The sequence below is a fragment of the Rattus norvegicus genome, chromosome 17 (genome assembly GCF_036323735.1).
Source record: "Rattus norvegicus strain BN/NHsdMcwi chromosome 17, GRCr8, whole genome shotgun sequence".
NCBI classification, from domain to species: domain Eukaryota; kingdom Metazoa; phylum Chordata; class Mammalia; order Rodentia; family Muridae; genus Rattus; species Rattus norvegicus.
Window position 1 is genome coordinate 41,669,404 of NC_086035.1, and position 16,757 is coordinate 41,686,160.

The 16,757-nt window shown below is 41.2% G+C and overlaps 1 protein-coding gene across 7 annotated transcripts in view; it reads right to left on the minus strand.

Annotated features, from left to right (window-relative positions):
* The window catches only part of Slc17a1 (solute carrier family 17 member 1), a 35,747-nt gene extending 22,072 nt beyond the window's left edge, over nt 1-13,675 (minus strand). For 2 of the 7 annotated variants that reach the window (XR_005495230.2, XR_010058806.1), the window contains exons 1-10: nt 11,669-13,675; nt 8,712-8,780; nt 6,493-6,665; nt 5,517-5,750; nt 5,349-5,436; nt 4,543-4,629; nt 2,393-2,511; nt 2,130-2,291; nt 720-852; nt 481-628 (exon numbers count right to left, since the gene is read on the minus strand). Coding sequence is in view for 1 of the 7 variants with exons in the window: in NM_133554.2 (NP_598238.2) it covers nt 481-628; nt 720-852; nt 2,130-2,291; nt 2,393-2,511; nt 4,543-4,629; nt 5,349-5,436; nt 5,517-5,750; nt 6,493-6,665; nt 8,712-8,739 (1,172 nt within the window). In the remaining 6 variants the exon portion in view is untranslated. Of the gene's footprint in view, nt 1-480; nt 629-719; nt 853-2,129; nt 2,292-2,392; nt 2,512-4,542; nt 4,630-5,348; nt 5,437-5,516; nt 5,751-6,492; nt 6,666-8,711; nt 8,781-11,078; nt 11,551-11,668 lie in introns of those variants that run through there. The other 5 variants (XR_005495232.2, XR_010058807.1, XR_005495231.2 and 2 more) reach the window with 5 other exon arrangements.
* Nucleotides 13,676-16,757: the final 3,082 nt, after the last annotated feature.

Consider the following 16,757-nt stretch of genomic DNA (forward strand, 5'->3'; position numbering starts at 1 on the left):
TTGAATGCTGTCAATTTTTTTAACAATATGGATAAGCCTTGAAGATATAATGTTGTCTGAAATAAGCAATTCACAGACAAGTGACATAATGTCATGTATATGTGAAATATAGAAAAGTTGAATTCATCAAGCAGAGATTAGAATGGGTGTTATAGAGTCTGGGGGTGAAGGGAGATATTTAAGAAGATACTGGCTGAAACATACAAAATTTCAATCAAAAGGAATAAGTTCAATAGATCACCAAAGAACGCAGTGACTACAGTTAACAGCAATACATCGTATGCTTGAAAACTGCTACTATGGTAGATTTTAAACATTCTCACCTCAAACAAAAAGGAACTATATGAACAATATATATGTTACTTAGTTCCATTTAACCATTCTATAATGCATCCATTTCAAAACATCATGCTCTACATAATAAATCCATGCAGTTTTATTTATTGACACAAAAATAAATAAGTTTTAAGAGAACCCTACCTGGGAGCAATATCCAAGGCATTGATAAGTTGTCCACAGAAGGAAAAGCTAAGTGTCGAGTTGGCAAGTGTAAGGAAAATGACGGTGCTGTAGAAGTTGTAGCTCAGGTAGAGCAGGCACACGACAAAAATCACAGGACAGAAAATCCCTGCAGAGAGATCCAGAGCATACAGCTAGGTGTTTCTGCACAGAGGGCTGAAGGACTGCCCATGTGTTTGTCTGTCCTGGCTGTTCCTTACCTAGTGTGGTGAAGAGTTTCCGGACAGCAACTACGCTGAAAATCTTCCTTGACAGGAGGAAGTCTGACATCTGACCTGCTACGATACCACAGATGTAGGCAAGCAGATAGGGGAGGCTGGACAGCAGCCCATTCTGAGGAGGAAACATCATTCTGAGTGCAAATGGTGAAGAAGGTATCCTGGATGGTCACTGGTTCCATTGAAATTCAGTAACTAATGTGTACTCTGGAGTTGAGGATGTGACTCTGTGATAAGAGTTCTTGTAGGTCATGCACAAGGTGCTGGGATCAGTCCCTTGTCCCATATAATTATCGAATGAATTAAGCATGTACTTTGATACAGGAAACCATCCAGGTATATACAGCAGGGCTGTGACTGGGACCATGAATTCCAATGCAAAGAGAAACATTTTGAGGTTAGTAACAATTGTCATCATCTTCTATAATTTTTGTTTGTTTGTTTTTGGTATCATGAGATCTGGAAAACCGCAAGAAAACACAGCTGAGAACAGGATGTGTCAGCCCTGAGGAAAATGAGAGAGATGATATAGATTGTCTTGATGACAGACAATCGCAAGAATTCTCTAACTGGCCATGGTAAGCTCTAAGAATGACTCCATGGTTTCAGTAAGATGAAGTTGAGTCAGTGAGAGCTTGTGTGAGCAAAGCACTATGCTGGCCACTAGGACAAAGAGGTAAGTACATGATAGAAAGTTCGACTGCTGGGAGTCCACACTCCATTTTCATCCTTTTTTGATACTTTGATATCAAATTGTGGAAAGTTCCTAGCATAAGCCTGCGAGTTGTGGTTTTATTCTGAGACAATGAGTTGACAAGAGTTGTGAATTATTCCTCTTTATCTTTCCGTGTCCTAGGACCATCATTCAGTCTTTGCCTACATCCTGCACTGACTAGCCACCTAGTCATGGTGGCCAGCACTGGCTCAATAACTGCTATCATCCCCCTGAAGGGAATGGTACTGTCAATTTTTCCTCCTCCTCCTGCTCCTGCTCCTCCTCCTCCCTTTCTTCTTTGAGATAAAAATCTCATACTCTGACCCAAGTTAGCCTCAAAGTTAGAGCAATCTGCCTACTTCAGGTTCCTAGGTGCTGAGATGGTAGGCAGGCATTCACCACTATACTAACTTATGTGTTAAGTAACATACCAAAGACATATATTAAGGGGAGCTGGGGAACTGTGTGAACGTGGATACATGTGTATCATTGATGTTCCAGACATGATTTATACCAACACCCTTTGTGTGGGCAGAGCACACATGTAGGAAACCATGCATCTCCAGGTGACTAGTCAGTGCAGGAAGTAGGCAAAGACTGAATGACGGTCACAGGACACGGAAAGATAAAGAGGAATAGTTCACAAAGTTAAAAATGAGAACAAATGGTACACTTACCTCTCTAACATTAACATGAAGCGTGGTGCTAATAAATGTTGGCGTGTATGTAACCAGAAGATTGTTCGACCATATGAAAGCAAAGCTATTGAGGATAATGGCCCAGAGTGGAAGAGACTTAAGCATAGCTTTGATTGGCAGAGATTGTCTGCCCGAGTGCACCTGGAAAATAAATCAAGAATCACTCTGAGTGAGGATCAGCTGGAATGTGTTTTGTTTGGAGCAGAATCTAGAAGATGCCCAAAGAGAGCTCGGAGTTCTACCTGTTGCATGAGAGAGGATGTGATGTAATCCTTCTCACTGCTGCTCATATATGGGTGGTTGTTGGGGTCATCAAAGAAAAGGATGAACCAGAAAAGACTCAGAACACACCCAACAATACCTGTTAAAGAGATACATGTTAAAAGGAAGCTCTATGTAGAGTTCTGGATCAAACACATTTCAGAGCATAAGTCTAAGATTCCAGGTGATTTCTTTCTTCTCTAAAACCCTGTGAGGCTCAGACTTTGACAGTCTTCTTTGTAATCACAGCTAACCCTTGATGTAGAATGAATTTTACTGAAATGCTGAAGTGTTGGTGAGCCCAGTGGTCAGTCCTAATCCCCCACTCACCTAAGGTTCCCTAATGTTGGACCTTGGTAGTTCCAGACTTGTAGTGCCTCTTTACTTCAGGAGCATTCCAAACCAGGCATTTACAGAGCCCAGTTCCTAATCACCATTGCTATTGAGGATGAGTGTGGTGCCCGATAATTGCCCGATAATGACTGCCTTTAGCATAGTGTGGGGAATAGGCATTTGCTGTGGCCCTACATTCAATCTGTCCCTCTTCCCACTGACTTAGCCATAGATGGCATAAAGAAACATCAACAGCCCTTCCTTCCACCACCCCCCCCCCCGAGCTTTCCTGTAATTTGGTAAACAGAAAGTCTGGAAAGGGATGAGAGGGAGAGAGTTAGGGAGTTAGGGTATCTTTTCAAACCTGAAACATCTCCCCCCTAGAGATACCTCCTTATGTGTGTTCTTTGCGAATAACCAGGCATTCTTCAGGCATCCAGTCTATGAGATTTTGTGATGGGTTTTGACAACTCTGGCTCACTTGTTCTCTTAGGATTAGGAACAGTGGTATCTCTTGTAACCTAAATTTACATTGTGACTTGTCTCTATAATTCCACAGCCTGTCTTTCAAAGTAATTGCTTGGTAAATGTAGTGGTTTGAATGAAAATGGCCCACATAAATTTACATGTTTGAATGTTTGGTCCTCAGTGTGTGGGAAGAATAAGGTAGCCTTATAGGAGGAAGTATGGTCTTGTTGGAAGAAGTGTATTACTGGGATTGTTTTTGTGGTTTCAAAAGTCCACGCCATTCCATTCCAGTTCTCTCTCTCTGTCTCTGTCTCTCTGTCTCTCTGTCTCTCTCTGTCTCTCTCTCTCTGTCTCTCTCTCTGTGTCTCTCTCTCTGTCTCTCTCTGTCTCTCTGTCTCTCTGTCTCTCTCTCTCTCTCTCTCTCTCTCTCTCTCTTTTTCTGCCTCATGTTTGTAGTCTCATAATGTAAGCTCTCAGATACTGTTTAGTGCCGTGCTTGACTGCCTGCTGCCCTGTTTGCCACCCTTATAATCATGAACTTACTCTCTCAAACTGTAAACAAGTCCTCTAATTAAATACTTTTGTTAAATGAATTGCCTTGGTCATAGTGGTTTGGTCAATAGAAAAGTTACTAAGCCAGTAAATAAATCCAAAGTTTGCCAAAAAAAAAATTCTTATGTTTGAATACTTGATTCCCAGCTGGTAGCACTGGTGTGAAAGGTTGAGAAGTGGATGGAGTCTTGTTGGAGGAAGTTAGTCAAAAGGGGCAAGCAGTACAGCTTGAAATCCAAAGGCAACATCATAATTCACTTGGCAATATATGTTCTTATTCTGTTTATTCTTGTGCAGTGTATTTTTCTCTGGAGACACATTATGTTCGGTTATGGCCTAGCATTGCAGGTGTAGATTATATATAACATACTCATCCTATGACCTTTCAGAAATTAGAATAGGTAATGCTATGACAGTTTGTCCCCCAGAGAGCTTTAGAGAGCTTTCTACATAAGATGTACCACACTGTGAACATGTTGTTATGTAGACTGGCTAAGAGATTATGAATTGCATTTCTGGTCATTGGCCCTCTTCAATGTTGACTTCTCTTTCCCTCAGTGAAGACTATGAAGATTTTTAAGATAGGGGTTTCGTATAAATAGTAAATTTGGATTTTTGTGTATTCTTTTTTTTTTTTTGGTTCTTTTTTTCGGAGCTGGGGACCGAACCCAGGGCCTTGCGCTTCCTAGGCAAGCGCTCTACCACTGAGCTAAATCCCCAACCCTTGTGTATTCTTATATTTTAATGACTTGCTGAGGTTTTATAAAAAGAGACTCACCAAAGATGTAGAAAACCATGGGCCAACCCAGAAGATCACAGATGAAGCCACTCACAAGCAGGGCAATAAATGGTCCCATTACAAACCCTAATCAAAAGGCACAGAAGACACACTTGTTAAATTGACAAAGACATCTGAAAGTTGAGCTAATAAGCATCTGTAATGAACAATCTCCAATGAAAGAAGTTAATGTTTCATAATGCTCAGGAGGATTGGAGAAAGTGTTGTTCTCTCTCTCTCTCTCTCTCGCTCTCTCTCTCTCTCTCGCTCTCGCTCTCGCTCTCGCTCTCTCTCTCTCGTTTGAATTAAGAACACCTCTTTTTCATTCTAAACAGATTCCCTGTTTATGCATGTATGTGTGTGTGTGTGTGTGTGTGTGTGTGTGCGCGCGCACGCGCGCCCGCACATACACACACATGTACATTCATTTGGAGGCTAGAGGTTGATGGAGTTTTTTTTTCCTCTTAGTCTCTACATTGTTTGAGATAAGGTCTTCCACCAAAATTAGACCTCACTGTTTTAGTGGGGTTGACTGATCAGTGAGCCCCTGGCCTGTCTCTACACCAACTGTGCTGGAGTTATAGATGTGTGCTGTTGTGCCTGGTATTTGACATTGGTCTAGGGTTCTCATGCTTGTGTGGCAAACCCTTTGTTCACTAAGCCATCTCCCCATCCCTAATTAAAGCAAGAATATTGCAGGAGATGTTTCTGAAGAGCCCAACAATTCAAAGCATATGTTTTTAAAGGCTCTCAGAAAGAACATGCCATAAGACGAAAACAGGGCCTGGCCATTCTTAAGTACTTACCTGATAGAGTCATAGAGGTAAGTCTGCCTCGTTCCAAGGGAGGTGCCCATTTGACCCATATTCCATGCTGGCCTGTTGACACTGCTCCCTGAAATGAAACGATGAGGACCTTCTAATTCTAATACTCTGAATTCAAACTCTGTGTCTACTTTAACCATGTCTTAATACCTGGGCTATTCCTTGGAGTACTCGGCATACAATGACCAAAGCTGCTCCGACTTGTGCAGCTGGTGGGATGAGCAGGGACAGCACAGAGCTGAGGAACAATGAAGACCCAATTATTTTCTTCATTGGGTATGCTCCAGATAGGTACCCAACAGGAACTTGAATCACAACCATACCCAAGAAGACAGAACTGAGAATAAGCCCTTGAATATCAAGACTCCAGGAATGCACAGGGTTCTAAAAGAAAGAAAGGGAGACAAGTCTAAGAATCCTGCATTAGAGATGTAATCTGGTGCTTTTGGGGCCCAGGAGTGTGCAATCCCTACTCAATCTCTGTAAAGGAGTTCCCACTTCTTTCTAAAGATCCCCCCCAACAACTTTATCATTTTATAATGTCATTTTGCATATTGATATTTATATATTTATATATTATCATTGATGTTTCCAATTATATGTTTCCAAATATATGAAATGCTTGGGACCAGAAAGGTTTCAAATTCTTTTGGGTTTTGGAGATATTAACAAACACATAATAATATATCTTGGGGATGTGAGCAGTATAGACATAGAGCTTATGTTTGTTTTTATGTGCTGTGTTGTTTGTTTTTCTCTTCAATGTCACAAAATACTGAACAAAAGCAACTTAAGAAAGGAAGGTTTTATTTTGGTCATAATTCCACAATGCTGGTCATCCCAGCAAGTCAGTTATGACAGTATGGGGGGTAGGACGGGGGGAGTCTAAAGAATTGGTTGCCTTGCATCCATAGTTAGTAAGAACAAAGAAATGAATGGGGATGCCCAGCCTGTTTCCTCTTTTTATTCATTCTGAGACCCCAGCCTACTGAATGCCATTGCCCACATTTAGAGCTTAAGCTTCATTTTCTAATTATTACTATTATCTTGCCAATAATATTTGACCTCTGTAGAAATTAGCTAACAAGTTGAAGTTTTAAACTTGCACTTTGTACTCTCAATATACCTTTACATTATCCAGCATCTCTGCTACAGACTTGTTAGATAAATGGGGTGGCTCTGTTTTATTCACCATGGCTACCATTGTGAGGTTCAGGCACACTCGCTGAGCCATGATGACAATGTTACAGAAGTGCAAAAGGATAGCCAGTCCATACCGAAAGGAACAGAAACCTGGAACTGAGAAGTCAAAAAAAAAAAAAAACAACTCAATTAGCAACACAGTTAAAGTTAAATATTCAGGTATTTGCAACCCTAGATATCATAGATAGTAAATTAAAATTTTGTTGTAAAACATCCTTCTAGAAATTATCATATAACGGGAAAATGTGGAACTGATTTATTAATTTCCTCTTACTTTAAGACATGGTTCTAATTAGAATGTCTCAGAATATGTCTCACCAAGTGTTTTGGTGTACGTCTATTTTAAAGGGACCTTTGATTAATACCTTTGGAATTAAGTCCCTTTACCAATATCAATGGTATTTTCTCTCAAAGAAAACACTTTCATTTTCAAACTGATATGAATACTCTGGTTGAGAAACTCATATTTGCACAGTGAGAAAATTTTTTCCTCAAGAAGGTAAATTTACTGGGACATTATCAAGCTATAATGTAGTATTGGTATAAAACCAAGCACATTCACCAGTAGGAAAAAGCAGGGAGTACAGAAATACATGTGGGTCTACAACTAAATAGTGTGTGTGTGTGTGTGTGTGTGTGTGTGTGTGTGTGTGTGTGTGTGTAGGTGTAGGTCTGTGTGTGTACCTGTGTGTATATGTAGGTGTGTGGGTGTGTATATATGTAGGTGTGTGTGTATGTGTGTGTGTTGCATGTTTGCATACATGCTCATATTGGGGGAAGGTGGTTGCACATATGTGGAGTCCAGAGGTCAATGTTGAGTGTCTTTCGCTTTGCTCTTCATTTTTATCCACCTTAGTTTTTGAGAAAGTGCCTCTCAAAGAACCTGGAACTCTCTAGTTAGACTAGACTGTCTGGCCAACAAGCTCCAGGAATCCTCTCCTATCTGTCTCCCCAGTACCAGAATCAAAGGACATATTATCACACCTCACTTTTTATATGGATGGATGCTGGAGATCTGAACACAGGCTCTAGTGCTGCAAATGATTTTCTGACAGATCCATCTCCTCAGCTTCTAAACTTTTTTTTTTTTTTTTGGTAAATGAACTAATATAATTCAATGAAGGGAAAGAATATCTGCTTCGAAGAATTCTCCCAGGAAAAATTAACATATGCTCATAAAAAGACTTGTAGGAAAATGTTTGCATCAGTTTTATTCAAAATAACAGAATGTTTAGAAAGAATAAACACACTGTGTTGTGCTAACATAAAGCATATTGCTCAGAATTAAAAAGGAAGGAGGCACTGAAAGACCCAACCGTCTGGATTCATCTTAGCCAAACATGCTAAGCTAAAGAAACTAGTCACAAAAGGCTGTTTTGAAATCCCCAAACAGACAAAAATAATCTGCATGGCCTCTCCTATCTTCAAAACTAGCATGGGTTAATCTTTACCATGCCAGACCTGCCTCACATCTGTCTGATGGCTCCATCTGTGACCTCTAAAGGCTCACGTGATTCAATCACTTTCACCTGGATAATTTCCCTATTTAACTGGGAAACCCTTTGCATGTACCAGGGTTGGAATCTCTTAGGGGCAATATTAGAATTCTGCCTATTGTGGTCTACCCGTTTGTGTTTATCACACATGTAAAACACAGTCAACTCATCCTAAGCATCCCAAACCACATTTAAGCCTCATCAAAAGCTCATTACTTCAAATTTTAAAATCTCACCATCTTAATCAAAACCTTATAGGAGCAATCCAGTTGGGGCACAGTATCTATCTGTGGACTTGCCAAAGTAACAGAATGGATCCCCCTACGACTGCCACCACTAAATAATGGGACAGGCCTGGGACACAACTAAAAAGATTAAAATTCTATAAGAGAAAAATGACACGAATCCACAATGGTTTGAAGTTCAGCTGAACAAATATTGAGTTTTAAACTATAAATTTTAAATGCAAATATTTGTGTTGTTAGGTGCATCATAGTTATGGGATGTCAGAAAAACATTAAGCATCATGTAAAAACACTGTCTTTCTTGAAATTTTCTGTTTATGTTTCCAGAGAACATATCTCTCTCATGCCATCAGTGGTATTGTGTTTAGAGGGTGGACTAGTGGACAGTGGGACAGCACTACCTTTCTTGGGGAGGCACCGGTTCTCCATTTGAGACTTATCTTCTAATTGATGGACTTGGTCTCCATCCACTGTAGGTACAAAACACACTGGTCAACACAATTCAGGAAGCAACTGACCAAGCGCCCAGGACTTCTCTCTGACTGAAAACCAGGATCAAAGGATGACTCACTGAGAGAGGCAGTGTCCTGTCACCTCCCTTAAGGCCTTAGTTAAATTCCACTCTCATGATTTTTGTTGTTGTTGTTTGTTTAAAATATATAGAAAATCTGATAACTATAGAAAACAAGCAGCTCTGACAACCCAGGGATTTTTTTGTTTAACCCAATAAAAAATAGAAATAAAATTAAATTAAAGAAATAAAAATTGAGGACATTTGCTGCCAGTATGCTTGCCCAGTAAGGCAAATTGACAGAAAGCCATTGGGAGAAAGACACTGTAGTGGTTAGAAATGTATATGTACAAAGTGGCCAAATACTGGGAAAGACGTAAATATAAGTATAACTCATTTTCTGTACCTTAAGAGCAGTGAAATATGACTGTCTTCTTATTATCTTATCTCTCTGGAGATAGATCATTCTCCACAGCCCCAAGTAAACCTGTCTGTAGCCTCAGTGACTTACTGCAGCCAAGCCTGCATCTGCTGCTGCTGCTGGTGCTGGCGATAAGGATAAGTTAAAATTCAATTGCCACATAAGCTGTGAACCTAGAATTTGGGATCTGACTTTATCAGTTCACATGACTCTCACATGTAGGTGACCCAGACACCTACAATTTGTGTATTTGAAACATTCTAGAATGAGTAGAGCATCAACCATGATTTTCACACATTGGAGCTTCTTTTGAGCTTCTGTTTATTGTTATTGTAAGAACACATTACATACACAGTACACATAAACACTATGCACAAACCCAGTACATGCATACTATACACCCAAATATATGACACACACAGCATACATACACAAGTCACATGCAAGTGCATATCAACACACATATAACAACACATATACAACACACACAAATAGTACAACACCCCTTCTCACATGAAGCAGAAACATCTCCATGCACAAACCAAACCTACATCTATCTCTATAACATATAATGACACATGTGCACAAATTACACACACCACACAGGGTACCCACTTGCAGCCAAGGATACACACAACACAATACAGATTCACTACACATGTATACACACACAGACACACACACACACACAGACACACACACACACACACGGAAAGAGAGAGAAATATTACACACATACTATATATAGAACACAATACACAGATACTACACACACACTTTTACACATATACACTACACACAGAAACACTATACATATACTATGCATATAACAATACACAAATACTTTACACACATATCATACATAGAAACATTAGCATTACAGACACATAAGCAATATACCTATGCTAGACATATATACAAACACTACACACATACTACATACACAGAGAAACACTAAAATGCTATACATACAACACAGAGCACAAATAATACATACACAGAAATATTATGCACTCATAAACATACTATAAACAGAAAGAAATTATATACACACAAACACTACACACAGGAAGAAGCACAATACATATGATATTCATATAATGCAATACCTCAATACTACACATACACACAGACAGAAAACCACATACACACTATACATGCAACACAGTATACGTATATATTATCCACACAATATGTTCTTATCACACACATAACTATGCTACACACAAACTATATGCACAAGAACACATTACATACATAGTACACATAAACACTATGCACAAACCCAGTACATGCATACTATACACCCAAATATATGACACACACACCATACATACACAAGCCACATGTAAGTGCATATCTTATACACATATACAACATACGCAAATAGTACAATACCCCCTCTCACATGCAGCAGAAACATCTCCATGCACAAACCAAACCTACATCTATCTCTATAACATATAATGACACACGTGCACAAGTTACACACACCACACAGGGTACCCACTCGCAGCCAAGGATACCACGCAGGCTATGCACATTTACCCTGTCCCTCCACTAGTGTCACACCACAGCAGTCACAGACAGTTCATTACACAGCCCACCTCATTGCTTTCCTTATGTCCTTGAGAGTAACTCACACTTCACACTCATTCCTAAAACTCTTTTCCCTTTCTTCAAGAGAAGCCTCAAAAGACAAATGAATTCCTCTAAAATATTTTTTGCCCACATTGTTAATTACCTTGGGAAATTATCTACCAGGAAAGGACCCCAAAAACCCTCTGAAGAATTAGATGTTCACTTCATTTGGCACACAACAAGAGTCCCACTGACCTGATTAAGAGAGAACAGCCCTTCCTCCTTCCAGGGAGACTTTTCGCTCCACTTTAGTGAGAAAGTCCTCCTACTTGCTGGTAAATTCTATACCAAATCCTTTGACCTCACCATGACAAGGATAATGTTTAATTTTTAACTTTACATTTGCTCTGGCCTTGTGTCTTCTGAGGAGAAGATGAGTCTTGGGATCTACCTGACTAGAACCTCCGGGAACTGATTGGAACAATTTCAAGATTTAATAAACAGATCCCATACTCTTCAGCCAAGGCAGGATGGAGAATGCCTTTTGGAAATGTTCCTAAGATGTCTCCATTGAGGAGGCCTTTGGAATTCCATGGATTGTCACCAAAATGCTACAGCTTTACACATTCCTTTCAGCTTTATTATCTTTTCCCTCCTCCAACCATCTCTTCCTTCCTTTTCTCCTCCTGCCTATTCTTTCCCTTCTACCCTCTCTTCCCTTCCTCCCTCCCTCGCTGCCTCTCTCCCTCCTTCAATCCTCCTCTCTCCCTTCCTCCTCCTTTGCCCCCCTTCCCTTTCCCCTCCCATACCCTCCTTCCTCCTTCCTAACTCCTCAGAGATCATACCTCTTTGACATTTGATGTGCTCAGAAAGCTGCACCTTTTCTTAGGGCCTGCCTCTCAAAGCCGTGACATGTCCTGTGGCTTCTCCTGGTTCAGCTCCGGGCTCTTCCCAATCTTTTGAATTGAATTGTAATCTACTGATCAGTTAGTACCATCTACACCTTGAGTTGGATAATTTTCACTGTTGATGATTCACTAATACACGTAAACGTTTTAATTTTATTATGCTTTTTCAACGCATGTCAGTAGTTGACAGCAGATTCTCCATGGCTTGAATCACCCCCCCCCTTAAATAAATGCTGTGGCCAAAGGTGGTGAGGGCCTGTGAGCCCTGTACTTGAGGCCAAGGCAAGAGGATCATGAGTTTGAGGCCAGTCTGGGCTACATAACAAGGGCCAGGGAAGCCCCAGATGCATGATAAGACACGATCAGAAAAGGAAGGAGAAGGGAGAGAAGGAAGGGAAGGAGAGGGAGGGGAAAGAAAACCTTTGCCAAGGAGCTTTGTCCTGTTACTCGGCTGGAGTTGTGATTATTAGATGTGTTGATCCTCTGTGTGCCCAAGAAGTCTGTACTATCTACTCATATAGCTGGCGGCTTCTGGTACTTTCTGGAAAGGGGAACTTTTTAATGATTGAAAGCTCCAAGTTAGTAGTTGTCCAATGTTCACCTCGTGAGTAGACAACACTCCCACTTGGCACCAACGTCCTAAGTTCTAGGTACAAATTACACAAGAGGGACCCATTTTTCTGTTTGCTGGCTCCATTGTCTATTGCCTCACAACACTCTGAAATTGCTTCATCCGGATTCCATGTTTCACTCATTAAATTTTTACCTTAGGGGTTTATCATGGAAAGTTCAGACATACAAAAGAAACAGAACAGTCTAGTGCAACCACTGACCTATTAACTACCTTAAACTCTCATTTAAAATTCTCTGTTCAATAGGGTTTTTTTTGCAGTATTTTAAATCGATTATTAGACATTATATAGTTTCTTCTACAAGAACTTAGCATAGAAACTTAGTTCATTGGAAGAATTTAAAACATACCTAATGACAAGCCATTTCTTCACCACCACCAATTTAAGCCAGAATAGATTATATTAAGGGCAGGTTTATTGGGAAGCTGCTCTCGGTGAATTCACTGGCCCCCTAAGAAAATCACCATGGGCAAGGGGCAGGGGGAGAGAAAGAATATGCAGGTAGAGAGAAGAGAAGGGCAACCAGGTTGGGGTTGTGGTCGGGTTTGGGATATGCCAGGTAGGGACTAAGGGATGCTGGGAGAACCTGGAGGCCAGGCCTGCTTTGGTATAAAATATGCATCTTAGTCCCCTGTCCCTGGGTTCCAAAAACAAACACTAATAACAAAACCACAACCCTTTAAATCTCCTCAATTGCTTCAAAGTTGTCTTCTCTATTCTTGTTTGGTTTTTGAGACAGAGTCTCATGTAGTTCAGACTGGCTTGGGTCACAAGGTAGTCAAGGATAGGCTTGAATTCCCAAACCTCCTGCCTCTACTCACCATGTGCAGGAATTTCAGATACGTGCCACGGTACCAGGTTAGATGCTGTGCTGGGCTTTGTGCATGATGTTCAAACACTCTACCAACTGAGCCACATCCTCAGCCAGCATGTATTATTTCTTTTTAAAAACTGTAAAGGATGTGTATATATGTGTGCCTATGTATTATTGGGGGGCTCTAGAGTCCCTGGTGTCTGTTGTGGTTGTGAGCTGCTTGACGTGGGTGCTGGAAACTGAACTTGGGTTCTCTGAAAGAGCAGGAAGCATTCTTAATCCCCAAACCATCTCTCCAGCCTCCATCATTTCTTGACTGTCACTTGAGAAATGTACTACCTCAATGAGATAGATCATTGGTTTTACCTTTAAACAAGTCCCACTACTGTAATTGCTAATTTAGGCTCTCTGCCAACCTGCCTGCCTTCATCGACTCCAGCAGCAGCTTATGTCATCACCTGCCTCTGCCAAGTGTGACCTGTAAATGGATCTCTCTCTCTCTCTCTCTCTCTCTCTCTCTCTCTCTCTCTCTCTCTCTTTCTCTCTCTCTCTCTCTTTCCCTCTTTGTCTCTTTTTCTGGCTGTTTGTCTCTCTCTAGCTCTCATGTCTCTACTCTGAGCTGGATTTTTGCCTGCCTTCCTTCCTTCCTTCCTTCCTTCCTTCCTTCCTTCCTTCCTTCCTTCCTTCCTTCCTTCCCCCAATAAACCTGTTGCCTGGTGTAATCTGTTTAGCAACACGCCTTGTCAAGGGCCCATCAAAGGTCCTCCCCCACTCCCACCCCACAAGTGTTATCCTAACATTACTGTAATGCTATGTATGTTTGTGTCTAGGGGGTGGGGGTGTCTCTCCTGGTGTCTAGCCATACCGAACCCTACTGGTCCACTCCATCCTCAACGACAGAAAGTGGATAATTTCTGGCCCACCAATCTTTGCATCCAATCCAACACTGGCAGTTGGTAAATTCTCCCCCTCAGTTGGCTTAAATGTTTCTCTGAGCCTCTGGTGGAGGTACCTGTCTCTGACCAATTTCCTTGGGTGAGGCTTTGTTTTTTTGAGCACAGTTTCACAGTTTTCACCCTCTGGCTCTTTCTTAGGCACTGGCCCCGTACAGTGAAGGTGACAACTCATTGGGCAGCTTGTGCCTTCTCTGTTCAGTCTTCCCTGAGTCCTTGGGATGCTTCAGGACTTTGGGTTTGGGACCTCTCCCTAGTTCACCTATCAGAACTGCATCATTCGTCTCCTCAGTCCCTTTGGGATGTCTTTCTTTGGAGACCCTCCAACCCCCCCCCTTTCCAGTTGAATCTGACCTCAACTTGCTGCGGAGAGATCAGGAAATGTGAAAAAAAATCCCCTTTCCTTATTTATTTATTCCTTGCTCCCTTTTTGGGCCTGATCTCCCTCCCCACACTGCAAAAACTGTTATGTCTGTCGGTTTGTTCTTAAGTGCACCTTGTAATGATCAGGAGTGGAAAAACCAAAGAAGCAGACCAGTTAGTGGACTCATCTGTTCTTCCCTGCAACGTCTACTCGGAACCAAGCTGCTAATCTAGCACTGCCGAGGTGTGTTCATTTTTTTGTGAATTTGATGCCAAATTCTAGAGTCCAGTTCTTCAGCTGCTGCTTCTCTCTAGCCCTGTGTTCTCCATGGCTCTAGTTCTTTCAGCCTGCTGACCCACGTGGATGGCTTCCTTCCCTTCTCTCCCTCTTCTGGCTTTCTGCAGCCAGGCTTTGAGTCCACTACGGACTCACCCACAAAAGGCAGTCCTGCAGCCCGCTTGCACTCTCAGCTCTCTTTTGGCGCATACAGGATAACCCCCCTACACCCCTCTAACAATCACACACTCCCATCCCTACACCAGCACACGGTGTTCTGCTTTGCTCCCCCCAACTCCCCCCCCCCCACTCTCTCTTTCTCTCCCTGGACTCAGATTTTGGAACTTGATTTCGAATTCTCACAAATCCTTAATAACTACTACTGTCGAAACCAAATCTCCAAATACCTTTTATCTAAACTTGCTCTGCTCTACGTTCCCAAAGTCTCTTATTTCTAGGGTTCTATTTCCCTGCTCTTTTTTTTTTTTTTTGGTTCTTTTTTTTGGAGCTGGGGACCGAACCCAGGGCCTTGCGCTTCCTAGGTAAGCGCTCTACCACTGAGCTAAATCCCCAGTCCCTATTTCCCTGCTCTTAAAAAAAAATCTCTTATCTCTAGAATTTCTTTGCACTCTGCTCTCAAAAACAGATAGATTATGCTGTAAACTCTTATCTCAGGATTTGTAAATTTCTAGTTTGGTATGGCTAAAAAATCTGTATCATCAGTAACAAAATTTGGCTTTAAGCTTATAGGCTTATAATTAAAATCTGTGTGTGTGTGTGTGTGTGTGTGTGTGTGTGTGTGTGTGTATGTGTGTTTCAACTCTTGTTTAGGATATATATGTGTGTATGTAACTCAGATTCAATTATATATATATATACACATATATATATATATCTTGGATTCAACTTAATACACACATATATAAATGTGTGTATTCAAATTTAATAACATATAAATCATTTTTATATTTATATATAAATATATAGTATATGTTTCCTAGTATATATATATTCTTGATCCATATATATATGCCGTGTGACTTCACCATCTTAAGATGACCACCTGGTATAAAGCAAAAATTGTGAAACTTCTTAGCACTAATTAGCTCTTTATTATTGTATTCCCTTTTTTTTTTTTTTAACTTGAGTATTTCTTATATACATTTCGAGTGTTATTCCCTTTCCCGGTTTCCGGGCAAACATCCCCCTCCTCCCTCCCCTTCCTTATGGGTGTTCCCCTCCCAACCCTCCCCCCATTGCTGCCCTCCCCCCATAGACTAGTTCACTGGGGGTTCAGTCTTAGCAGGACCCAGGGCTTCCCCTTCCACTGGTGCTCTTACTAGGATATTCATTGCTACCTATGGGGTCAGAGTCCAGGGTCACTCCATGTATAGTCTTTAGGTAGTGGCTTAGTCCCTGGAAGCTCTGGTTGCTTGGCATTGTTGTACTTTTGGGGTCTCGAGCCCCTTCAAGCTCTTCCAGTTCATTCTCTGATTCCTTCAATAGAGGACCTATTCTCAGTTCAGTGGTTTGCTGCTGGCATTCGCCTCTGTATTTGCTGTAATCTGGCTGTGTCTCTCAGGAGCGATCTACATCCGGCTCCTGTCGGTCTGCACTTCTTTGCTTCATCCATCTTGTCTAATTGGGTGGCTGTATATGTATGGGCCACATGTGGGGCAGGCTCTGAATGGGTGTTCCTTAAGTCTCTGTTTTAATCTTTGCCTCTCCCTTCCCTGCCAAGGGTATTCTTTTTCCTCATTTAAAGAAGGAGTGAAGCATTCACATTTTGATCATCCGTCTTGAGTTTCGTTTGTTCTAGGCATCTAGGGTAATTCAAGCATTTGGGCTAATAGCCACTTATCAATGAGTGCATACCATGTATGTCTTTCTGTGATTGGGTTAGCTCACTCAGGATGATATTTTCCAGTTCCAACCATTTGCCTACGAATTTCATAAACTCGTTGTTTTTGATAGCTGAGTAATATTC